At 45.6% G+C, this 24,063-nt stretch overlaps 6 protein-coding genes across 6 annotated transcripts; 3 read left to right on the top strand and 3 right to left on the bottom strand.

Moving 5' to 3' along the window:
• Positions 1 to 145: 145 nt before the first annotated feature.
• ASPVEDRAFT_32258 (uncharacterized protein) lies at positions 146 to 1,840 on the top strand (the record flags this gene model as incomplete). Its single annotated transcript, XM_040810586.1, has 1 exon — positions 146 to 1,840. The coding sequence occupies one exon, from the start codon at positions 146 to 148 to the stop codon at positions 1,838 to 1,840; it is 1,695 nt and encodes a 564-aa protein (XP_040671678.1).
• ASPVEDRAFT_45359 (uncharacterized protein) lies at positions 1,801 to 4,902 on the bottom strand. The gene is made up of 6 exons (XM_040813266.1): positions 4,717 to 4,902; positions 4,645 to 4,659; positions 4,501 to 4,592; positions 4,070 to 4,448; positions 1,943 to 4,014; positions 1,801 to 1,823 (listed from the first exon to the last, which is right to left on the bottom strand). Exons 1-5 carry the CDS (start codon positions 4,785 to 4,787, stop codon positions 1,971 to 1,973), a joined length of 2,601 nt encoding a protein of 866 aa, XP_040671677.1. The 5' UTR covers positions 4,788 to 4,902; the 3' UTR covers positions 1,801 to 1,823; positions 1,943 to 1,970.
• A 238-nt stretch (positions 4,903 to 5,140) lies between these two features.
• On the bottom strand, positions 5,141 to 7,099 carry ASPVEDRAFT_874491 (cytochrome P450; the record flags this gene model as incomplete). Its single annotated transcript, XM_040818067.1, has 7 exons — positions 5,141 to 5,406; positions 5,486 to 5,668; positions 5,725 to 5,759; positions 5,817 to 6,313; positions 6,370 to 6,505; positions 6,558 to 6,842; positions 6,903 to 7,099. 7 exons carry the CDS (start codon positions 7,097 to 7,099, stop codon positions 5,141 to 5,143), a joined length of 1,599 nt encoding a protein of 532 aa, XP_040671676.1.
• A 421-nt stretch (positions 7,100 to 7,520) lies between these two features.
• ASPVEDRAFT_87238 (SDR family NAD(P)-dependent oxidoreductase) lies at positions 7,521 to 8,412 on the top strand (the record flags this gene model as incomplete). The annotated part of the gene is made up of 2 exons (XM_040818019.1): positions 7,521 to 7,790; positions 7,861 to 8,412. 2 exons carry the CDS (start codon positions 7,521 to 7,523, stop codon positions 8,410 to 8,412), a joined length of 822 nt encoding a protein of 273 aa, XP_040671675.1.
• A 111-nt stretch (positions 8,413 to 8,523) lies between these two features.
• ASPVEDRAFT_55679 (uncharacterized protein) lies at positions 8,524 to 13,922 on the bottom strand (the record flags this gene model as incomplete). The annotated part of the gene is made up of 11 exons (XM_040815103.1): positions 8,524 to 8,569; positions 9,040 to 9,366; positions 9,455 to 9,918; positions 9,981 to 10,919; positions 10,978 to 11,347; positions 11,408 to 12,003; positions 12,061 to 12,304; positions 12,365 to 12,708; positions 12,763 to 13,214; positions 13,276 to 13,358; positions 13,414 to 13,922. The coding sequence occupies 11 exons, from the start codon at positions 13,920 to 13,922 to the stop codon at positions 8,524 to 8,526; spliced, it is 4,374 nt and encodes a 1,457-aa protein (XP_040671674.1).
• A 294-nt stretch (positions 13,923 to 14,216) lies between these two features.
• Positions 14,217 to 16,927, top strand: ASPVEDRAFT_87236 (Zn(II)2Cys6 transcription factor; the record flags this gene model as incomplete). Its single annotated transcript, XM_040818018.1, has 11 exons — positions 14,217 to 14,271; positions 14,337 to 14,371; positions 14,438 to 14,504; positions 14,582 to 14,733; positions 14,785 to 14,800; positions 14,855 to 15,088; positions 15,142 to 15,407; positions 15,470 to 15,484; positions 15,539 to 15,724; positions 15,784 to 16,256; positions 16,312 to 16,927. 11 exons carry the CDS (start codon positions 14,217 to 14,219, stop codon positions 16,925 to 16,927), a joined length of 2,115 nt encoding a protein of 704 aa, XP_040671673.1.
• Between the last annotated feature and the right edge of the window lie 7,136 nt (positions 16,928 to 24,063).

Here is a 24,063-nt window from a genome sequence, read left to right as displayed (position 1 = left end):
AAGCCAACATCCGAATGATGCTCTTCACCAGACCAAAGATTTTCCACATGAGCCCTCTGCAAAACGGCCATACTCAAAGCTCCCTTTACAGGTCCTTGTGCCGCCTCAGGAGACTGCACGTGCGTTTTATGTGTCGCGGAACCAAATGTTCGCTTCCTCTAACCAGGTCTTCCAGGCAGGGAACGAGGCCCGGAAATTCGATGTCATCGTTGTGGGATCAGGGTGCTCCGGACTGACGGCAGCCTATGTCGCAGCGAAGCATGGGCTGTGCGTCATTGTGTTGGAAAAAACTCGCTGGTTTGGTGGGACGACAGCGTTCTCCGGCGGCGGAGCTTGGATTCCAGCGAACAAGCATCAGCCATGCATTCAGGTTCAGGACAACACGGCCAAAGCAGATAGATACCTTCGAAACGCTCTTGGCTCCCTCTATACTCATGATCGCGTTGCAGCCTTTCTAAAATCAGGCCGTGAAATGGTGGAGTGGATGGAGGCTAATTCCGAAGTCGCTTTTAAGCCGGTGCCACTGCCAGACTATCACGTATCAAAGGACGGGGCTTCGATTGGACGAACACTACTGACAAAAGAGTTTGATGGGCGCGCGCTGGGTAAACTGATCAAGAATGTTCGGTACCCCCTTCAGGGACTCTCGGCGTTTGGGACAATGCAAGTCGATCCCGCAGCGCTACCAATCCTCACGAATCCATTCGGAAGCATCAGCAATCTGCGATACGCGGTCAAAGTTTTTTCGAGATATCTTCTTGACCTTATAACATTTGGGAAAGGGACGGCCATGGCGAATGGCAATGCACTGGTAGGCCGACTACTTGTATCACTTCAGAGAGAAGGAGTTCAGCTGTGGAACAAGCACGCCGCTGTGGAGGCTATTCTGGAACATGGTCGGGTTACAGGCCTGAAGGTGCTCCAGGATGGCCATACAATATCTCTGCAAGCCACAAAGGGCGTTGTACTCGCCAGTGGAGGCTTTGGAAGATCAGCGGAAGCACAAGAGTACCTCCCCCATGAGTGGAATGCATCGGCATCAGGCAGCACCGGAGATGGAAAGCGTATTGGGCTGCAGAGTGGTGGAAAAATTCCTCCGAAGAACCCCATGAATGGAATATTTGCACCTATATCTCTGCTCAGGGTTCCTGGCCAGCCTGTTCGACGCTATCCTCACTTTGCAATTGACCGGTCTAAGCCGGGGTCGCTCATCGTTAGCCCAGATGGAAAACGCTTTGAGAATGAGTCGGCTCCATACCAGGAGTTTGTGTCGACGATGCATCTGAAGGGAATCAAGAAAGCGTTCTATATAGGGGATTTCAATCATCTCCGAAAATATGGAATGGGAATGGCACTTCCATGGCCATATCCGATCTGGCAGCTCCTAAGAAAGGGATACTTGAAGAAAGCTCCTACTATATCGGCGCTCGCCGACAAGATTGGGGTGCCCCGAGAGAGCTTAGATAGGACCGTCCAGCAGTTCAATTCTTTTGCAGTAACTGGAAAGGACATCGAATACTCACGCGGGGAAAATGCCTACGACCAGTTTTACGGGGACAGCTCGGTGAAGCCCAACCCGAACCTGGGCCCATGTCAGAGAGGGCCGTTCTATGCGCTTCCAGTATATCCCGGTAATGTCAGCACGCTGCTTGGGCTTGCAACAAATACAGATGCTCAAGTGTTAGATGAGACTGGCAATGCTATTCCCGGTCTGTACGCTGTGGGCTGTGACCAGAACTCGGTCTTTAACGGGGCCTATCCTGGTGGCGGGTCGAGCATAGGACCAGGTATGACCTTTGGCTACAGAGCTGGCTTGAGCTTGGCTAGAAGCGAGAATTAAGTTTAGCCATGACAGCACTATAGCTGGACAAAGCCGGTCCCTTAAATTGGAGTCACCACCGGGCAAATACATATGATCCATAGACAACGAAAGATAACATACATAAGGATGCATCTGCGATTTAATACTATCAATACATAGAGTGCCCCGATAACAAGCCGTGAATGTTAGTGGAGAGCTCGAGAGACAGGTCGTTGCCAAAGTTTAGGTCGCCAGCCAAGAATCGTGCGAATGAGGCTTCTTGGTTTGGTCTGGTAGAGAGCAGAGAATCTAAATACTCGGCAGATGGATCTCCTTGAGCGTGGGAATGATTATCTCTTCTGAACTCTGTGGTATCAGAATATTGAGGCGGCACGCCATCCAGTGCCCAAAGATCGTTCATGCTGAATGGGCCCTGGGTGAATGGCAAAGCAGGAGATATCCCGTCTGAAGCTGAGACATCGGATTCAGTGCAGTAAGCACCGAGCCCAGAGTTAGCCATACCTATCGGTGAAGGATGAGCAGCCAACATGTCAACTGGGACCGTATTGTGGACACTGGAGATGTCACTGCCGAGCATTACACCCCCAGAAAGTCCTTTACAATTGCCAAATCCAGTGAGCTTTCTGATGCTTGTCAACGGAGTAGGAGTGTCACTTTGGGGAGAATGGTTTCGGTGAGGTGGCACCTGTTTAGATTGGGCTGCGCCTGACGCACCCGAAAGCCTGTCCAGGGGGCTGTTGCAAGAGTCTTTGGCCCCGCGATACCGTTCAAGCTGCGTTGCTAGGAATTCCAGATTTTGCTCCATAGCTGTATGGGTTTTCCACCAGGAGACACATTTTGTGTACACCATATACAACACTTCAAACTTGGATCTCAAGAAGGCGCGCTGCGTTTCACCCTGATCGAACTCTTGTCGAAATACCTGGACTGCGGCCGCAAGCCAGATTGTGCTTGATAAAAAGGGATTGATAAATCGAACGTGGTCATCACAGCTTCGGGTGACGATTGAAAGGATATTGTCGGCTGCCTCGAAGTACTGGGCCAGGGCCAGGTTATCCGCTTCGGACGCCCCTTGGTCAAGGGTGGAATTCGACTTTTCTGCTTCTGCATTGCCGTACTCGTGGTGTGGCTTGGCTACCGAGTCAAGACACCGAAAAACATCGTATCGATGTATCATGAGTTTAGCCAGCTGCACCATGACGTAGATGTTATAAACAGCGCAGTGCTGTTGCCGTGTGGAAGTGAGCTGACCAGGAGCGCGGGCCTCGAAGCTGAGATACTGGTTGCGATATCGAAGTGTCTCCGGCAGGACTGACGTGAAGCACTGCAGGCAGTTTGCCAGAGTACCCAACTTCTGGGTTGCGATGTCGGCCACTATGTCCGGACTTGCAGCAACTCTGGAGCCTGAATCCTTCTCGACGTCTGTTTGATGATAAGGAGGAGCACGAGGTGGAATGCTTCGGGGACTCGAAATTGCCTGGGCCTGCTTCATAAAGGAATTCACCACCAAGAACCAGGCTTTGGGCGAATGATTACCACTTTCCTGCAGCGCCTTCCATCGACGGATTGGATCTCGCTCCATGAAGCAGCTAGCCTGGGGCTGGCCATTGAACCAATGCTCGTCCGACACAGGGAGCAGGGTCTCAATTTGAGACCAATCGATTGCGGGAGGCGTACGTCGAATAGTACTGGCGAAGACGTCCATTTCCCAAATTGCCCACCATAGTCGCCTCATCTCCTCCTTCGAGGTCCACTGCTGTACCTCGAGGTTGTCAAAGCCGTCTGGGGTGGCATCGACTAGGTGTAGGTTCAGCTCATAGGCCAATCTAATACACGTACCGAGAGATCTCCACGCCCTCCCTCGAACACCTTTTGTGAGCTGAAGATGTGTTGCGATGGTTAACGCTTGTATGATCCGCAAGGAGGGTGGTTTGTCGCCGCACTCGGCCAATGCTGTATCAGTAAGGGAGAACGCGAGTGCCAGAAAATACTCTGCGGGTGAAATGTTTTCATCAGGTAAGGTGACGCACTGTTCCATAACCTCTTCTGGGCATAGCCGGGCAGCGTAGGCTGCAATCGCAGCAAACAGGGCGCTGATGTGGGTGGTTGGAACTTCATCATGCACCTGCTGGGCGAATTTCGGCTCCTGGAAAAGGCTTATCGCAACCATGTTGTTGAAGTAGATGTTGACTCTAAAACTGCGTCAGTAGAACCATCAAGGGGATGGTTAGGAAGAGAATATTATACATAGTAGCCATACTAGTTACAGTAACCCCTAGAGCAGCACAAGCATCTTCAAATTTCATGCAATGCAACTCCCTGGAGGTGGTTTCTGGTGGAGTCGGCTCTTTATTCTCGGGAGACGCAGCTTCATGGGCAGGGTGTAAGATGAAGGAGAGATCGTGAATATTAGAACGTGGATCTGACGCAGTTTTCATGCTGCTCACGCCCTTCTCACCCAAAGTGCCGGCTCCAGCATCGAGTGTGGTCTTAAGGGCAGGAGGAATTCCAGGAGTTTTAGAGCTGGTCTCAAGGCTCTCTCTGGGAGCGTTTGATTTCGGCGATGTTTCCGATCCATCGTTGTCTGATTGTTGGAGTGTTCGTTTGCGAGGCCGCTTCGAGGACCCTCGAGGCTGATGAGCGCATATGGGACTCGGTCACTGAGACTTGTGGCTTACCTAGTTTGGGCCCCGGTTTCAAAGAGCGCTCAGGATAGCAGCAATCCTGAGAAGTTTCAAGGCAAACTAGGCACTGAGGCCGTTGGCGGTCGCTGGAGTGTTGCATTAGCCTTGCAGAAATGAGCTGCTGACGGTCTCGCGTACCATTTGACCTTGCGCCTACAGGTCGCTGTTTGTTAACGTCGGATTCTCCAACAGCGTGGCCTCGCAACATACCGGCGGCACGAATAGCACGCAATGTCCCCCTCCCGCCGGCGGTCTCGTTCGGAGCCTGCCTTGGACCACATTTCCAAGTGGTAAATCGAATGTCTTCCCCAGACTTGGACCAGGCGACCCCGTATTATTACGGGCTTACTTAGGGTTAGGACACCCGCGCACTGGGTCTAACCCCGCATTGTCGGGCCTCCTTATCCGACCGGGCCGGAATATGCGAGATGCTGAATTGCGCCGAAATTAACCCTGTCATATTTTTCTTTAGCTTATTAATCCTATTACTCCTGTCACTAGTTATTTGGTGCAGCAGGCTGCGAGATCCAATGAATCAGACCTTCATATGTACTAGTTCATTCGGACGTGGAACCCCGAATGCGCAGCATAACTGGAATTTAATTCCATTGGCGTTTGACTTACGCCCCCTAATTTACTCCCACTGCTTCAGAAATTCCAACGCTCCACCCAACTCTTTCTTTATCGTCGCTGCATGCTGCTCGCTTCGCGGCTTAATATGCACATTAAAAGGGAGCGGTGCTTGCAAAATCCCCGGGTTGTATGCATTCACGTCAATCGGGACAACCTCTCCAGTGGTCGGGTCAACGGGCTCTGAGAATTCGTACGCCCACAGTAACTTCGCTGCGATACGCCACATATTGCGCTCGGCAAAATGTACACCAGGGCAGAGGCGGCGACCTGCACCATAGCCATAGTGATGTGGATAGACAAGAAACAGGTTAGTTAGAGGCCAGACAAACAGGGTAACTGCTGGTACACTCATCTCGGTTGGTCCATTCTGGGCTTCCGGCGTAGTCATTTGCGAGTTTTGGATGGTTCGCGTAACGCTCAGGATCAAACGCGTCATGGTCGGGGAAGAGTCCTTCTGTATGGTGGATCGCCCAGGTGGCCACAAAGAGCGTCGAGTTTTTGGGGATGAACATGCCCTCATACCAGTCGTCTAAAGCCATAGTTAGCAACATGAGGACGAATTTAGGAGCTCCGATAGACACCAACCCTCTCGAACTCGGTGAGGTAAACCTGTGACGGCTCTATGATGAAGGTTATTTCACCAGCTGACCCGGGAAGGTGGGACAACAAGCACTTACACCGGGCGCCATCTCATCCCTTCTTTGACGACTTGGTTGATATACGGAATGCTCTTGAAGTCACTGAAGGTGGGTACCCGGCCCGCATCACAGATCTTATCAATTTCTCTACGGGCTTTCTCCTGGACGTTGGGATATTTGGCAAAAGCCAAGATCAACGTCAGGATCTGAGCGGCCGTTGTATCAGCCGCACCTTCCACAACCTCGCCCACCAGGTTGTTGAATGCATGTTGCGACATTGGCCAGCCCTTCTTGTCGTACTCGTCCAGCAGGCTATCAATGATGCATTCCCTGCGGACGCCCCTCGCGCGGCGCTCGTCTACAATCCGGCGTGCTTTCCCCCACATTTTATCGAACACTTTGCCAGCTGCAATTGCACGCCTTTTCCAATAGGCAAAGCGCTTCGGAATCAGCCTCAGAATGGGGTACTCATCTACGGGTGGATTGGCGCCCGCCTCCATTGCTTCGGTCCATCTATCCATTACATCGTAGACAACCTGATCGAATGTTAGCTTGATGATTGGTGTCAAGGTTGGCTCATAGAGCTACGTACGTGACCCCAGAATGAATCAAAGGTAGGGCCGCGGTGGCCAAAAGCCAGGACGGAAGCGGAGGAAGCAGTGTAGCGCCGCACATGGTTGAAGAAGCCCCCGGGGTTGCTCAGGAGGTCGTTCAGAAGAACCGTTGCTCTATACACCGGTGATCAGTATGTCAGGAGGTGTGCAAGCGAAGTCCACATACTCGGCTTCCTGGACGAGAAACACTTTCTCGTCCAGGTTCTTCGGGGAGAAATTATGCGAAATGACTTTGCGCTTTTCACGCCAAATGGGATCCATCTGCTCCAGCGCAATGTGGTCGCCCTGTGTCAAGAGACCACCGACATAGCTCGGCGGCCGGTCGGAGTAGATGGCTCCCTTCTTATCAAGTAGCGCGTGGACGGCCTTGCGATCGCAGAGGACGATAATATTGGTCGGTCCGAATTTCAGCGAGAACACTGAACCGTACTCGGCAGCCCAGTCACGGAATCTGGGAATGTGAGCTCTAGTGATGTTCACAGATCTTCGTGGCTGGTCATTTAGCACTTACTTTGCGTACAGCCCACTTGATGGGATTTGATGAAAGTTGCCCAGGATAGGGACAGTAGGCGGCCCCTTTGGCATACGAGGGTCTCGCCGTCCGATTTGAAGGAGACGATAGAGTGCGAACCCCACGATAGCAAATACAGCAGCCCATGTGGGATATGGCTTGCCCGCTGACTGCAGGAAGGCTGGAAGAGTTTCCATGGTTGTACAAAGAAGCGGCCCCTGTATGGACTATTTTCAAATGGAAGAACGTATCCGTTGAGAACTTTTCCATGAGGCACCAGAAGAGAATCCAATATATCTAGTATCGCTCTCTGGTACGTCCCATCCTAGTCACCAATTCCTCCGGTCCGGACTATCATCGGGCTATCTCAAGAAGTTCCCCCAGCGCAACACTGGACCGGCCACCGAAGATCAAGCCGTACATGATTGTGACGCTAATACACTACTGACTGTTCCCAAGTTAACCCGAGGCAGACAATCGCCGGTAGGGACTTCATTACCAAGCGAATGATTGCCGAACTCGAACAAAAGCCATGTATATAATCCAACACGAAGGGTAGTACCTTTTTCTCTTGCTTATTTCACTACACTATTGCTAACGAATTGTAGCCACCCTATCATGTCTTACGAACGTCTGCAAGGGAAAGTGGCGCTTGTGACAGGCGCATCATCGGGGATGGGCAGGGCAACCGCGCTCGCACTCGCACGCGAGGGAGCAATCCTGGTCTGTTGCGATCTCAAACCAGAGCCGAATCCCAAGGGCTACGAAGATGATATTTCCAAAACTACGGTAGAAGTGATAATCGAGAACGGCGGCACTGCAATATTCCACAAAATCGACATCTCCAATTTCGAGGAAGCGGAAGCGGCATTTGAGCACACTGCAGAGGTAAATGGTTGCTCCAGTACTCTCTCTTCATGCAAAGTCCCATAGCTAATACCATCGCGGCATTTGACAGACGTTCGGAGGCGTGGACATTCTTATCAACTGCGCGGGCTTGTGGGCACCATTTCGGAAGTTCGTCGACGAAGACGATGAGCTTTGGTGGAGGATGCTGGAGATCAATACAGCGGGCACATCAAAGATGTCGCGCCTCGCATTACGCCAATTCCTCAAACAGGATGTTGACGAGCATTGGGGGAGCCGTGGTCGGATTGTCAATGTTTCGTCCTGCGCCGCGAACATCGCGTATGCAGGCGAAGTGGCCTACTCTGCAACCAAAGCGTCAATAAACCATATGACTCGAGCAGGGGCAATTGACCACGCTCGGGATCATATCAACATCAACTGCGTAGCACCGGGCGTAGTGGCGACCGGCATGGCGCGTGGAAACCTGGAGAATCAGGATATTGTAAAGGGCATGAAGGGTGCTACTCCGTGGCCACGACTGGGTGTTCCGCAAGACATTGCGCAGGCTATTCTGTTTTTCTGTCTGCCGGAGTCTCAGTGGATTACTGGGCAGGTGCTTTCAGTTGACGGAGGGATGACTCTTGGTGTACCCGCTGAATGACTGCGGATCTATAGAAGTTCATGTAGCTTTTGGTGTTCTGCGATATATATATTTAATTGTTGCACCACGCAAACCAACGTTTGTCTTCATCCACTCTAGGTGAAATCGGCATCAACTCCTACAAGGATACGCATTGTAATTGGACTCTTGATTCACTCTAAACAACTCGATAGAAACATATCTATATAACAATAATGGCATTCAGTCGCAGTCCCACGGTTTGTAATGCTGAAATGAGACACTAAAACGGTCCGGGTCGGCCCAATAAATGACGGAAAATTATCTAATGCCCAATAAGGGGTCAATAGTGGCGACCGTATCAATCTGAACTGGGTCCGTGGAGACGGGCAGTGTTTGGAATAGTAGACAATAGAGTATACTTGTATGTAAGATGGAATTAAGTTGAGAACCAGTGAATCGGTAACAGAAGACAGGTGTAATAGGTACATGAAGGAGATAACGACGGAGACATACAATGGAACCTACGACTCTTCGCGCAATTATTACCCCTTCAGCGAGGCTAGCGACGGGAAACGGAGAGCACGGAACCCCTCCCAGTTCTTGGGAACACGGACAAGCCAGTAGAGAGCCAAAGCGGCGGCCACATTAAAGCCGATATAAACCCACATTAGGCCAAAATTCCTCCATCGGTCACTGTAGTCCGACGATACTGAGGTAAGGAAGATATCGGACGAAGACATAGAGCAGAACTGGCAGTTTGCCGTCGCGTTAGGGTTGTACACCTCTCCACCGGCAACCTGCATAAACGCGGCGAGATACTCCCCGCAGGCCTTCCCACTAGGGGGCTGAATGAGCGTAATCTCCACGTCGGCGCACCTCACCGGTGTTCTTGCAAGTCCCGCTGAGAGCATACCACTGATTAGGTATGTCAAGGGGGAGACCCGGTACATGAAGATCCAGAATCCGGGAAGTGCGGCGGGGGAGGCCATCACGCTGCAGTACAATTGTTAGCCACGATCGCTTAATTTTATTTATTTATTTATTTTTGCAAGGCTTGGGCTGGAGAGGACAAGACACGTACCCACAGAAGATAAGACACATGCAGTACAATATGAGGGCGATGATAGCCCCGACCTCTGCAGTAGCTGCACTTGCCACCACCATGCTAGTGAAGGTCGCACAATGAATCATAAAGGACCAAATGAGCAGTACAATAAGCCAGCTTCGCTCGGTGACTGTTTGTGTCACTTCAGCGTTGTGGTCCATACCAATTAGGTAATAGAAGGGAATGTATATAATCACAGCGGCGAGGCTGTTCCACGGCAGCTCAACGACGATATTAGCAATAATGAAGGCGGTCCAGGAGTACACCTTGGAGGGTCGCTCTCGGGCTTCGTATAGATTGCGCTGCACGATGTAGTTGGGCATTGTCTGGTAGGCGAGGAACGCAAATATGACCAACAACATGAAAATGGCGAACATCTGATGCTGAAGGCCCAGAAGTGATATTTTCGTCTGCAGAAAAGAGAGTCCGATGAACAATGCCTAGAAAGGGGGTCAGCGAGGTTTTGGCAAGGGATGTTGCACATGTGCTAGGTCAAACCTACCGTGCCAAAACAGAGAATCAACTTGCTGTATAGATACGAGGGAGTGCGCCAGTATTGTTCAAACACCCGCTTGGTGCACAACCACAGCTGCGTGTGGAATGGAGCAGCATACTCTTGTGGAGGCTGGGATGGAACAGGATTTCTAGTCACACTAACACTCAAACCCTTTAGTCGCTCGAGTTCCTGATGAATTTGGGAGAATTCACGGCTGGATTTCCACGTCTCGGCCCAGTCGCGGACGGCCAAGCTCCCCGGGGCAGCGCCAATAACAGACAGCATCCACTCGGCAGGGTTCTCGTCCTTCGCACAGTGGTGTGCACCGTACCGTTCAAAGTAGTCGATCATAGTCCTGGAGTTTTCGCCAATATCACCAAAATAGACTGTCTGGCCACCCCTGGCAAGCAGGAGGAGGCGGTCGAATTGCTGAAAGAGCAGGGCTGATGGCTGGTGGATGGTGCAGAGAATAGCCTGTCCATGGTCCGCGAGCTTACGGAGCAATATTGATATCGACCAGGCAGTCTGGCTATCCAGGCCCGAAGTTGGCTCGTCAAGAAAGATCAGAAGCTCCGGTTTCGCAGCCAGTTCGACGCCAATTGTGAGCCGTTTTCTTTGCTCCACGTTCAGACCCTCTCCGGGCACACCCACAATCGCACCGGCATAACGCTCCATCTCCAGCAGGGCAATGATCTCTTCAACGTAGCTCAACTTTTCGTCTCGGGGCACATGTGCTGGTTGTCTTAACAGGGCGCTAAACTGCAGAGCCTCCCGCACAGTAGCTGTTTCCAAGTGTACATCTTGCTGCTGAACGTAACCAACCTGCCGCTGGAAGGACGAGTCTCGTGGGCGTCCGCTAACACAGATATTACCAGTGACAACACCCGAAGTCACCCGATTTGCCAATACATCAAGTAATGTTGTCTTCCCGGCTCCGGATGCTCCCTGTGTGCCTCGTTAGCCAGGTGGGACTACATCAGCATAGAAAGGGGGAGGAAAAAACCATCAACGCAGTCAGTGTCCCTGGTCGCACCCATCCATCGATGTGGTCTGATATCACTCTGGGCTCGCCCTTGATCGACACTTCATAGCATAAGTCCTTCCAATGCAGAACGCCTGTCTGCTTCTTAATATTAATGGGCTTGTCTGGCCCCGCATGGGAAGCTGGACCTGCGGCGACATGGCACTCCCTGGGAGGCACTAGCTCGACAGAAGTCTCTTCGTCCAGGCGTAGTTTGCCGTCCATTTCTCGTTGTTGGCTGCGCTGAAAAAGAAGGACCTCCCCTTGTGAGGTGTTTACAGTGAGGTACTCGGCGCACAAAACGTAAACGCAGGCGAAGAAAACTATATAAGCGATCAAGATGCCAAAATTCCTATAGCAGAAGTCAGCACAGGCTGGGAAAGGTAGATAGTCGTGTACCCAGGTATAATACCTCCAAACATGGGAGTAGCTGTACTCATAGCTAGCAGCAATGTATGCGTCGCCACTCACCACCCCGATGCCTGCGACAGCCCCAGGAATGGAGCAGGTGCGTTCAGTGGGTTTGATATCTTCGTACCCAGGACCAGAAGGAATGAAACTGGCGCAAGGAAAGCTGCGGCCGCGGAACTCATTCGCAACCAGGGACTCGTATGAATATGCCAGAGGGTTAATGTAGTTGATCCAGCGTAGCCAGACCTGCATATCTCGCACCGGTAGAACGAAGCCCGTGTACACAATGAGGCCAATGACGAACAATGCAGCTGGGGTCAATGCTTGAGCAATAGTGCGAGTAGACTGGCCGATAGTGCGGAAGATGGAGGACATGGCCAGCGTTGAAGAGAAGCTGAAAAGGAGATAGATGAAAAAGTGCCCCGCGTCTTGATGCAGATTGGCCATAAAATACAGAGGAATATTCAGGGCCAGGGTGCTGAGTACTTTGCTTGGAAGATCACATATCATCGAGCAAAGTGCCTCAGAGAGCGGGTGGTAGAATGCGTATGTGCTGTGCTTCTCGACAATTGGCCGCTGCGCATACAAGGACAGAATCTGTGCACGGTTAGCTACCTAACCCTCAGCCAAAGGTTGGGGTGTGCAAATCCTGACCTCCAGGGAGCTGTTCAAGGCATTGAACAACAGAGCAAAGAACAGCAAAATACATCGCGAGTTGAGGCTGGCTGAATCGTCGGACAAGTCATAGAACACACTGCCTAGTATGAGAGACATGAGGAGATTGCCAAAGACTGTGACGATAAAAAAGGACTTGTCTCCCTGGATTAATTGAAAGCCCCTTTGTACGCAGAGCGCAACCTGCTGGGGCACAGAAATGGTATACGGCGATTTCCGGGTCCTATAAATGATGATCAGCTCTGGTGTTCGGCGGGCCCCAGGGCCCAATGGCCACGCTCACATGAAGGATGATTTCTGAGCTTGTCTCGCTGTGTGAAACTCCTGTGCGGAAGTGCCACCAAGCGGGTATTGCTGCTCGAAGGAAGCAATGCTCTGCATGAGATCCTTTCGAAGCTGGCTCTCCTTCCACCGAGCCGCAAACTCGTCTGCCGTGCGTGGGACCCGATCTTCGAATCCCGGCCGCGCCGTTCGTTCGATTGGACTTGTTATTGATGTGAGAAAGTCCGGAACGGTTTGACGACTGGGGCAGTGGTACCCAAGTGCAACGAAGTAGTCTTTGGCCTGGTCAATGGGTCCAAAGTAGATCTGGCGGCCATCGTAGAGGACGGTGACTTTATCGAACAACTGAATGATGGTCAGCAGGCCTCAAGGTACCAGTGGGAAAATGAGACAACAGACATCATAGGCCTGCTGAGGAGCCTGGTAAAGGGAAACGATCGCAGCGGACTCGAGGACGCCCAGTGAGAGTCGAATGGTCCGCACAAACTCAACGGCTGTAGCGCTATCAAGCCCCCTGGTACTATTGTCCCAGCATTGGAGGGGGCTCTGGGCAATAGCAACTTCTGCAATGCTCACTCGCTTGCGCTCTCCCCCACTGACGCCGCGGACAAAGTCATTGCCCACCTTGGTGTTGAGGGTATGGGAGATGCCAAAGACGGCCATGACCACGTCCCGAATGTGAGTGGCATAAGCGCGGCTAGACACTCCTGGAAACCGATTCCGGGGCGTTTTCGCCAATGCTGCAAACTCGAGGGTCTGCCCAACAGTCAAATGTGGAAAATGCACCTCCGTCTCGGCCTGGTATATGGCATCACCACGGTACTCCTGGTGCATTGCCTTTTGAGGGATCCCTGGTCCCAATATAAGTTTGATAGCGGTGGAAACAGGGGATATTTTGTCGTCATCCCATACCTTGGTAATTGAACTCTGAGTCCTCATCGAGCTTCAGCCCCTTGGTTTCACCGGCGATGGTTTTCAGCAGGGTTGACACTCCGCTATGCACCGGGTCGTTAGCAGCTACTGTATAAGCCAGGGAGTCACGTCTCATACCTGCCAGGGCTCCCAAGAACGAGCAACATCTCCCCACTGCACACCAGCCCGTCGTGTTCTTTCAAAATGCGGATCGTCCGTTGCTGGTGGTGGGGATTGAGGAGGCCCGGGACCTGGTCCATCAGCTGCAAGAAGACGTTGGCGAAGGTCTTCTGGTAAGCCACCGGGTTCCCCTTGCCGGAAACACTCAGGTTCCGGAAGGCGACCCCGGCTTTGCGTCGGGGATATCTCTCGGGGTCCTGCGAGGCCAATCGGAGGACCAGTCTTGCCCAGTGCGCCGCGTCGAACTGGTCCGATCGAGGGTCAGCGCGAGGGTCGTCGGCGGCGATAAACGGATTGGCGACTGGGTGGCCGGATACTGTGGTGGTTTTGCGGGCGAGGTTTGCAATCTCTACTTGGTCATGGATGGCAATATCTGCATCCGGGGGGCGGCGGTCTTCCTGTACAGTGAGCCCTGAATCCGCGGAGCTCGGTCCCTTCGGATTGGTGGGGAGTCCATCCAGCTGCATACTGGACCAGGAAGTTAGAAGTGAGCAAATTAAAAAGATAAAAAGGCAGCAAACGCTTGCAAGCACGACCAAGCAGACACTCGCCGTGCGGTCTTTATAGGGCTAACCGAGAAGATAACCGGAGCAGCGGTTCCACTCAAGCTCCGAGCAGCGACCCACCTCGGCGCCGAAGTGGGCCCTAAACACCCAGACTCCTCCTGTTATATATTAAACTCCGAGCCCCCGACGCTCCCCCGGAGACGAGACGATACTGCTTCCTCGTTCCTGACGGTGCTTCACCACAACAGCCGCATGATGAGTCTCCTGAACCATGCCTGCGATCGCTGCCGCTCCCGCAAGATCAAATGTAGTGAGTATCGCCATATCACCATCCCGCTCCACGTCATCGCTCGACTGACGTAAGACGGCACCCAGAGCCGGTGGCCGAGCTTGCCTGCGAAGCCTGCCAGGTCAGTCTGCTGGAATGATAGCATGCCAATAATGCTATTGATATGCGCTGCTGACCCTTCCCCGAGGCCCACAACCAGTCGTGTCACTTTAGCTATCGGAAGTACCCTCGCCGACGGAATCCTGACAAACTCGGTAGGGCAAGCCCTCGCCCTCACGCAATCGGGTCCAAGTCTAACTGTCTGTACTGCCTGTACTGCCTGTAGTCTCAGTCCAAGTTTCTCCAACAACTTCCACGCTCGTCTCGCCGCTGCCAGTCCCCGGGCCAGAACGAGTTGCCGAGCATCCGCAACTGTACATTGATTATATTTTGGAACGCAGCACTTCCCGCGAAATACGCCGGCCCAGTAGCAACAACGACCAGGTGAGTCTTTCTCCTCTGTCTCTGCGCGATTTCCGGGACTGACGTGCTTAGTTGAATACACTTCTCGGTACGTCTCTGTCTCACGGTTCGCCCCTTGGATTGGCCTCATTGTCATCCCCAGGACCCAGCCCCAATATATCCTTCTTTCCGGCCAAAAGAGTCCATGCGATCAACAGTCGTCTCGGCCACAATCGCCTGGAGCTGCTGCTGAAATCGATTCGCGCAGTGATCGCCTTGAAGCTCAAATCCGTCGACCTGCCTATAGGCGTCAATCCTGACCATGAAGACTCGACGTGTGATGCTAAACGTGCACCCGATTTGACAGACGGATATGTAGCGCAAGAGTGTATAAAGAGTGAGACGATGTGTTGCTCTCTCTCACACCCCCCTCTGCTAATAAATGTCTAGCATACATGGAGCGAGTCCATCCATTCTATCCCTTTCTATGCCGCGATGACTTTGAGAAGCGGGCTTCTGCACCCAACCTTGCCCAGAGCCTTGTTATGGACAAGCCTTGGGCGTGTCTATATTATGCCGTCCTCGCCGTCGGCTCTCAGAACCTTGGTGGTGGAAGCTATGAGCCGAGAAATGGGCCCTCCTGGGCCTACTTTGAGCAATCCAAGTCCTTACTGCGAGATATCATCTTCCTCCGAGGTTCGCTCACGTCCATTCAGGTACGCTCAGCCAGTCGCAAGCCTTTCTTCCCTGAATACTGACCGATCACGCGAACGCTCAGGCCCTGATGTGCTTGGTGAGCCATACGCCTCTCGACCCGACCGTCCCCGGCTAACACGACCCTGTCTAGGCAATCTTCTGTCAACCAATTTCTGGCTTCGGCCTCGAGGCTTTCATGATCGCGGAGGCGGCCGTGATGGCCCAGAACCTTGGAATTAACCGGTCCACGGCCGCGATGGATCAGCTATCGACCCGAGTCTTCTGGGTCCTTTACTACATGGAAAAGACATCCTGCTTCGTGACGGGGAAAGTACCGGTATGGCCCTGCTGTGCAGACTCTGTCCATAATGTCTCTAATCGTGATCGCCCCTTCAGACACTTCAAGATCCCCATATCACCTGCCCCTTGCCGGCCATGGATGTCGGTGCGTTCGGCGATTACGACTGGTTCTTCAGCTTCCTGCGATACTCACGACTGATCTCGAAAATACAAAACCAACTCTTGACGATTGCTTCGGTGCCAAAATCCGTAGCTGTTTGCCACTCAATGGTCGATTCATTGCAGTCCGAGCTGGAGAGCTGGCGGGAATCAATACCTCTTCGCTTTCGCCCGGGGGAGCCCCTTCGATCACGAGTGCTGGCCGAGGATAGAGCCATCTCCATGGCCCTTCGGACCCATTATTACTATCACTATGCCTATTTGACCCTCACCTGGACCCTGCTGCACTGTAACGATGATGGCGCCGACCCGGCCCAGCAGCTCGGGCTCAAGACAGAGCTGATGCAGACTGCTCGTAGTGTGCTTGAGCTTACCAGCTACATTGATGTCTCACCATCAACCCCACTGTGGTAAGCTTCCTAATATCCTTCTAATATTTAAAGAGCTCGCGCTGAGTTGATATAGGATTCTAGCCCTGGTACCGCTCTGTGCCCTCATGATCCTGTTTGACCTGGTCATCGACAACCCCAACCACAGCGAAACCAGTCTCAACCTGGCCTTGCTCGACATTGCCAGCGGCCACTTTAGTCGTATCGAGTACTCCAGTGATGGAGCTCTCCCGGGTGGGCTAATTTCTGAATTTGCCCACCTTGCTCGGCAATACGTGTCTGATATTCGGCACCACACCGGCAGAGAGCATCTGGGCCCATCTTTGTTCGGCCGCATCCAGGGGCCCCAACCACAGTCATTCTTCTATGAGTCTGCAGCAAATAGACAGCAGGAACTACCCATATCGCCTGCCCGGGAAGACACCAACGTCTGCTCGAAGAGCGCATCATACCCACCTGCCGCGGCTCTGGCACCGGTGCACCAACCAGCGGGGGCAGGGTCTGGGGTTTCCAGCTCTTTGAGTGACATGACACCAGTAACTACGACTCAGGATCAGCTTTTTTTCCCGTCCGTTGACGGGGATATGCAGCACCTGCAATTTATTGGCGTCGACTTGATGGGCCTGTTCGATCCTACTTATCCTTTCATCGGGTTCGATCACCCCATAAACGATCCTCCCGGTCCGATATGAGGATTGCTGTATCGTTGTAATGATTTAGACACGAGAACAAGGACTCTTGCCAATCATTAAGAAACGACATGGAAGCTCGTTTGGTCAGTAGTTGGCAAGAAGCAGCCTATTGTATAACGATAGCTATCAGTCAGTAATACTTGAACGATATATACTGGCACACGAGACGTAAACTGCCACTCCATCACAATAATCAAGCGATCTATTGCTTTCCACAACAAACAGAGGCAAAAGGTATGTGCAATTCTAAGACTAGACAACGTAGAGCTCTGTCGCTCACAGGCCTGACGTACCAGATTCACGGAAGTCTGTGGCCGCCTGCTGCAGGGAAGCCAGATCAAAGTTCTCACGACCGAACTAGAAGGGCCCGAGATCTGCCAATGGCTCCTCCAACTCTGTATATTTGTCTCCGAGTGTCATGATGATGCGTCCGTTCCAGCGGCCTTCTACCCACTTTTCCACCTGTTGTTCTTTGCCGTATGCCTCAACACGCCGCTTCTGGTTTGCGATAGCCGAGTACACCACTGCTTGACCAACGGCACGGGGCGTCACTGATTGGCAGGTCCTATCATATAGATCGCCGCCGCGCTCGCTGGCCGCCCCTGAGATTCCGGCCGTGCAGAGAATCCCGGTAGTATACTTTTTACTAAGACTTAGGTATTCTCTAATTCTTCTCTCCCTGCTAATTATTTATCTTAATTTTTAATATCTTTCTCTCTAGAATTAATTCTTTATACAGTCTTTTTTCTATCTAGATCTAGTTCTATTATTTATATTCTTTATAGTGGCCTCTAGATTTCTTAATTATAGATTCTATATCTTCTTCTTATCCAGCTAGTAGTATAGCTAGTAGTAGAGACTAACTATATACTATATAAATTTACTTACTTAAGTCTAAGGCTAAGGCCCTAGTAGAACTATAAATAGTTAGAGAATATTAAAATTAATTTTATTACTATTATTTCTATTACTTAACTTCTTTATAATTCTTAACTAGGTTTTTATTATCTAAAGCAGGTAGTAACCACCCTATATATATAATTTAATAAGAGAGAGAGAGATAAATCTTAATTAAGAGAATAATAATAAATCTATCTAGCTATAGACCTGGCAGGAGGACTAGTTATTAATAATTAATTAATTAATCTAAATCTAAATTAAGAGAGAATTAATATATATATATTTATCTATTTATCTATATCTCTATTTATTTATTTATCTATCTATCTTTCTCTAGCTTATATAAACTAATTAAGATTTATAGACAGACCTAAAAATAAAATTTAATTAATTAAATTATAATTAATAAAAAAAGATACTAGTATCTTAATAAGCTATCTAGTTTAACTATAGTAAAGTATAAATTATAAAATCTACTCTAATTAATTATATTTAGTATCTTAATTAATTCTTTCTCTCTCTCTTACTTAACTATAGTAAAATATAGTACTACTTAAAGATTAAATCCTTAAGTAGTTAAGTTAAGTCTAATCTAGTCTGCCTAAGTTAGATAATAAATAGATAACTACCTACCTATAACTTAATCTATATACTAAGACCTTAAATTAAAATAAACCTGAGTAATATACCTGTAATCTAGTTAAAGATTAAGCTAAGATTAAGCTAAGATCTTATTTTCTTCTTTCTCTCTCTCTCTTTCTCTCTCTCTCTCTTCTCTTCCTTTATTATAGTAAATCTATTAGTTTTCTAATAATTACTCTCTATCTTTCTAGTTTATTATCTTTTTTACTAGTCTATTTTAGCCAGGCTAATTAATTAAGCTAGTAACTAGAGGATATTAATATAATAAATAGATTAATTTTAATAATTAATTTAAAGATTAATTCTAGATAATCTATTCTACTACTAGTATTAGCTAAATTCTTTTATTATATTATTTATCTCTATAATACTAGTTTCTCTAATCTAGTTTTCTCTATTATTAAATAAGAAGAGATATAAGAAATATAAGATAATAACTATAAAAGAATAGCTAATTTTTTTATAGAATTAATCTCTCTAGGCCCCTAGACTATTAGTATATAGAATTTAAAAAAAAAAAAGAAAAATAAAAATAAAAAAAAGAAAAGAAATAAAAAAAAGATATTAATTTAAAATAAAAAAAAAATTAGTAATTAATTAGATTAAAATTAAGATTAAAATAAAGTAAGTTAGTCTTTTTAGAATACTATAACTAGTAGTAGATTAAGAGAAAAGAGAGAATTTAACTATACTATCTTATTTTTACTTAATACTTCTCTACTAGAACTAGCTACCTAAAACTCTAACTATAACTAATTATAGATATTTAAGTACTATTACTTTAGGTCTACTATATCTATTAACTAGTTCTTATACTTCTAGTTTTTTTAGAGATTTATATTACTAGTAGCTACTAATAGAAAGTTTATTAGTTTAAAGAATATATCTAATAGCTCTAGATCTAAATTATTATTAAATTATTTCTAGAGGGAAGGGCTAATCTAAGTTAGTAAAGAGACTAAATAATTAATACTTAACTATAGTTAAAATCCTAGGCCTACTAGGAGAAAGGAAAAAAGAAAAAGAAAAAAAAGAACTTATAATATTATTATAATTCTTATTCTTTACCAGGGGCTTATACTTAGGATTATTAATATAGATAATTTTTTTTCTAGTATAGTTATTCTTTTTAATATAATTACTATTATTCTTAGTAGGGTCAGCCTTTTTATTAGTAGGGTTAGTTTTCTTCTTAGTAGGATTAGTCTTCTTCCTAGCCTGGTTATTCTAGAGACTATCTTTTTAAGATTTTATATTTTTTTAAGGCTTCCAGCCCTTTTTAGACTTTAAGATTAGTAAGATTAACAGGCCTAGCTTTAGATTAAAAGTATTTTTAAAATAGATAGATATCTCAGGAGTTAGCCTAACTAAAGTCTTAATTTTATAATTAAATTTAAAGAGGGTAGACTGGTGCTTAGATTTATTCTAAAATATATATATTATATACTCTATTATATACTTATACTATATTTCTTACTATAGAGAAAATTAGTTAGTAAATATCTCTAGAAATATCTTATTTATTTATTAACTAAGAAAAGAAAGGGAGAAAATAGGATTTAATTATAATAAAGCCCTAGGCCTGGTCTTTACTATAATTAAACCTTCCTATATATTAAATAGAGAGGACTTACTAAGCTTTTATTAATATATTTTTAGTTAAGCAGGTTACCTATATCTTTCTAGAAGTAAGTCTTATCTAGATATACTATAATCTTCTCTAATATTATCTTATAGATTATATAGCTATAGAGATCCTCTTCTAGACATGCATACAGGTCAGGTTGGGCCGGGTTGAGGCCTCATGCACCCTAACCCGCTGCAGGTTTAGGTATAAAAAAGTTCAACCCAATCCGCAGCAGGTTTAGGGTAGGTTCTGCGGGTTTAACCCAGAAAACCTGAAGATTAATAATACTAACCTTTTATAATAATATACTATACTAAATATAGCTAGAGTAATTTTTAAATTAGGATAAATTAAAAAACCTAACTTAATTATACTTTTATTTCTAAGAGATTAAAATATCTATTTAAATAGCTACTTTAATAGATAATAGAAAAAGAGATTTAATTTAATAGCTAGTTCAGGTAATAAATATCCTTAATTAAAAGATTAGTTAAAGTAACAGGAGGTATTTAATCAGGAGGCTGCTTGAGGTAATAGGAGTTATTTAATCAGGTAGCTGCTTAAGGCAACAGATATCTTTAATCAGGAGGCTGCTTAAGGTAATAGGAGTTATTTAATTAGAAGGCTGCTTGAGGTAATAGATATCTTTAATTAGGAGGCTGCTTAAGATAACAGGAGTTATTTAATCAGGTGGTTACTTAAGATAACAGATATCTTTAATTAAGAGGCTGCTTAAGGTAACAGGAGTTATTTAATTAGGAGGCTGCTTAAGGTAACAGGAGTTATTTAATCAGGAGACTGCTTGAGATAATAGAAGTTATTTGATTAGGAGGCTACTTAAGATAATATTAGATTCTAGAGAAAATCTAATAATAGTTAGATTTATCTTTTAAGTAAATATACTATATTAGTATCCTATTCTCTAGATTAAATATAGCAGTAAATCTACTATATTTACTAATATTAAGAATATTATATAGAAGGGTTAAGTTAATACCTTCTAATTATAAATAATAATAGTAAACTCTTTCTTCTAGATATCAGGATTTTTTATTTTCTTACCTGATCCTTGAAAATCTCTATTTTTTATTAAAATCTAAGTTTATACCAGTAAAATCTAACTATTATTAGATTTTAATACTGCTAAAGAATACTAAGAGAAGCTCTTAAAGAACTAATACCAGATTAGTAATTACTAATAATAAAACCTAAGCTAAGCTTGCTAAGTATTTTCTTAGGATCTTACTCCTAGATATCCGCTATATTAAAAAAATATAGTTAGAGAGTAAGGAGCAGAACTATATAATTTCTAACTATTTTATATATTAACTCATGAGCACTTTTTAAAATAGTATTTAATATTATATAAACTAGACCTATCTCATAGCAACCATTAGAAAGGATTATTTCTCGGGTGTACACAGGCCATCCGACCTTTCCGCAAAGCTCACATGAGTGTCACCCCCTACACGTGACGCTAAAATTATTAATAATCAATATCGACACGAGCCAACTTTTTAAAAAATTACTGTTATTCCTCATCATATTTTTCTCTATTCCCACTAAAGTCAAATAATTAGTAACTGCTTCGCGACCGCTTTAGGATGGAATCTCCTTATATACCAACTATTGATCTTAGTCAGGACAATAGCCATGAAGTAATCGAGGAAGAAGTAGATATAATCCTAACTACTTATAAAGTACTTATTAACTAGTTAGTATAGGAATGATATATACCTATCCCTCTTACCTAAGTCAAGGGTAAACCTCTTACTACTCTTAAAATTAAATATACTAATAACCTACCAGAGTATCCTATAAGTAATATACATGGATATATATATATCATGTCTGCTAGTAGATAATCACAAGTAGAGATAGAGATAATACCTCATGAAGTAAGTACTTTATAACTATTTAGTAAGTATTTAGATACTTATCTATTATTATTCAGATTTAATACTTAAAATACTAATAGTATAGGCAGAAACGGCTGGTAATATATCTATTTCTTGATTACCAGGTAAAGAAATGGACCTGGAGATGCTCAGGAATATACTACTATAAATTTCTAGCCCCGCGAATTAAGCTATATCATCATACAGTTATCAACAATAGTATATGGTATGAAATTCAAAGTCAATAATATAGTATCTAACTGGTTAAACAGGATATAAGTAAACAAAATACCTACAGGTAAGTCAAATAATCTATAACCAGTTAAAAAGTAATATCTAACTGGTTTAAAGTTATTATTAGTTAAAGATAACATTATTTCGACAGGGTCATGCATGTCTTGAACCACTTCTACACTATAGACCAGCCTTTAAACGCTATATACATATAGTAAGGAAGTCCTGTAGTATAGTACTTAATAATTACTTATTAACTGCTTATCTAGAATATAAACAGGACATACGACCCGTATATCGGATATATTAACGAAGATCATAAGCCATTAATAAGACATTATCAAATACCTATTCAAGGGTATATAGCTTTAGATCTTGCCTTTCTAGAAGATCTTTTTAATAAAGATATTCTACCTTCTAAAGAGGAATATGGTGTGTTTAAGTCTTTAGCATTACACTAAAAGTTCTGCGGTAAGTAGTTACTTAATAGTTATCAACCAGGTATTAACTACTAATATTAGGACATGATCATCCACAAGGACAAGGATGTTTAGTACATCAAAAATGTGATGTTACCTTTAATGCCCTTATTCCTCTAAATATAAGACAGTGTCCTTATATTCTATTTATATCCCATGGGATTCATAAACATCCACCACCGCCACCATCAAAATCTCCCGAGCGTATTCTCCAAGGTATCAAAGAGCTTGTTACGGATATTCGTGACCCTAGTATGACAACAGGTAAGCACTTTCTAATTATATAGTAACTACTTACTAATTACTTAACTTAGCTTAATTTCTTCAAAGTCCCCAGCTTAAGGCATTTTACACGCAGTATAATACATATACTTTAACAGATATCCATGCAAGCTTCTATAATAAGGACTATATAGCTACAATTATTCAAAAGCAATAGTTAAATCTATATCCTCAGGATCAGGATATCAATGGGCTGATTTTCTTACAAAACATTGACCCTAATATTAAAGTAAGTATTTATCAACTAGTTATAAAGTACTCATAAACTAATTAGTAATTACTTAGGAATATATTCAAGAGTATTATTATAATACTTAAAGTATTATGGTCTTCTATACCTATAAGAGTTAGGTTGAACTCTTAACCTAGTTATCCTCTTTTAAGGTTAATATGTTATATAAGCAAATTTAAAATAAGAATATAAATAAAGTTCTATTTACTATCTTTCTTCCAGACCAGGCAAAAAGTAAGTTCTTATTACTTATTAACTAGTTAAGAACTAATTAGTCCTAGTTATTACTCTTCTTCAGGTCTTCATAAATATTAATAGTACTGAGGGCTATTATCTTTTATTCAAGTGTGTATTTACTCTTCTAGAAAAGGTATCAGGTTCTCCTACACTTTTTGATCATCTACATAGATCCAGGATCTATAGTATTATTATTGACATGGACTCTAAACAGTATACTAGTAAGTACTTTATAACTGGTTAATAGCTACTTACTAAGTATTAGGGCTTGGTCAATACCTCTCAGAAATTGACCCTAATAAGCATGATTCTACATAGCAATTAGAGCATATTATTATATTCTATAGAGTTCACTTCTAACGGAATATTCTACAAGTTATTAGGACAAATCAAAAGGGATCATATCTATAGAGTTAAATAATGGAGTTGCTTACATGCCAGACAGAGGACCAATATAATAAAATAGTAAACCTACTTATAAGTATAGCTCTCTATTAACTGTTTACAAACTACTTATTAACTATTTACTAGAATATAAATCACCGCAAGTGCAGAATTGGGCTATTCAGAAGAAATCAGCAGTTATTAAAGCAGGTCTAAATAAG

Source organism: Aspergillus versicolor, assembly GCF_001890125.1.
Source record: "Aspergillus versicolor CBS 583.65 unplaced genomic scaffold ASPVEscaffold_10, whole genome shotgun sequence".
Lineage (NCBI taxonomy): Eukaryota > Fungi > Ascomycota > Eurotiomycetes > Eurotiales > Aspergillaceae > Aspergillus > Aspergillus versicolor.
Note: the sequence above shows the minus strand (reverse complement) of the source record. Positions and strands in the feature narration are given on the sequence as shown.

Coding starts and splice junctions, on each gene's coding strand:
- ASPVEDRAFT_45359 (XM_040813266.1), bottom strand. CDS start 4,787: ATGTGGTCCAAGGCAGGCTCCGAACGAGACCGCCGGCGGGAGGGGGAC. Junction 4,449..4,500: donor GAAACCGGGGCCCAAACTAG/GTAAGCCACAAG, acceptor ATCAGCCTCGAG/GGTCCTCGAAGCGGCCTCGC. Junction 4,015..4,069: donor GTAACTAGTATGGCTACTAT/GTATAATATTCT, acceptor ACGCAGTTTTAG/AGTCAACATCTACTTCAACA.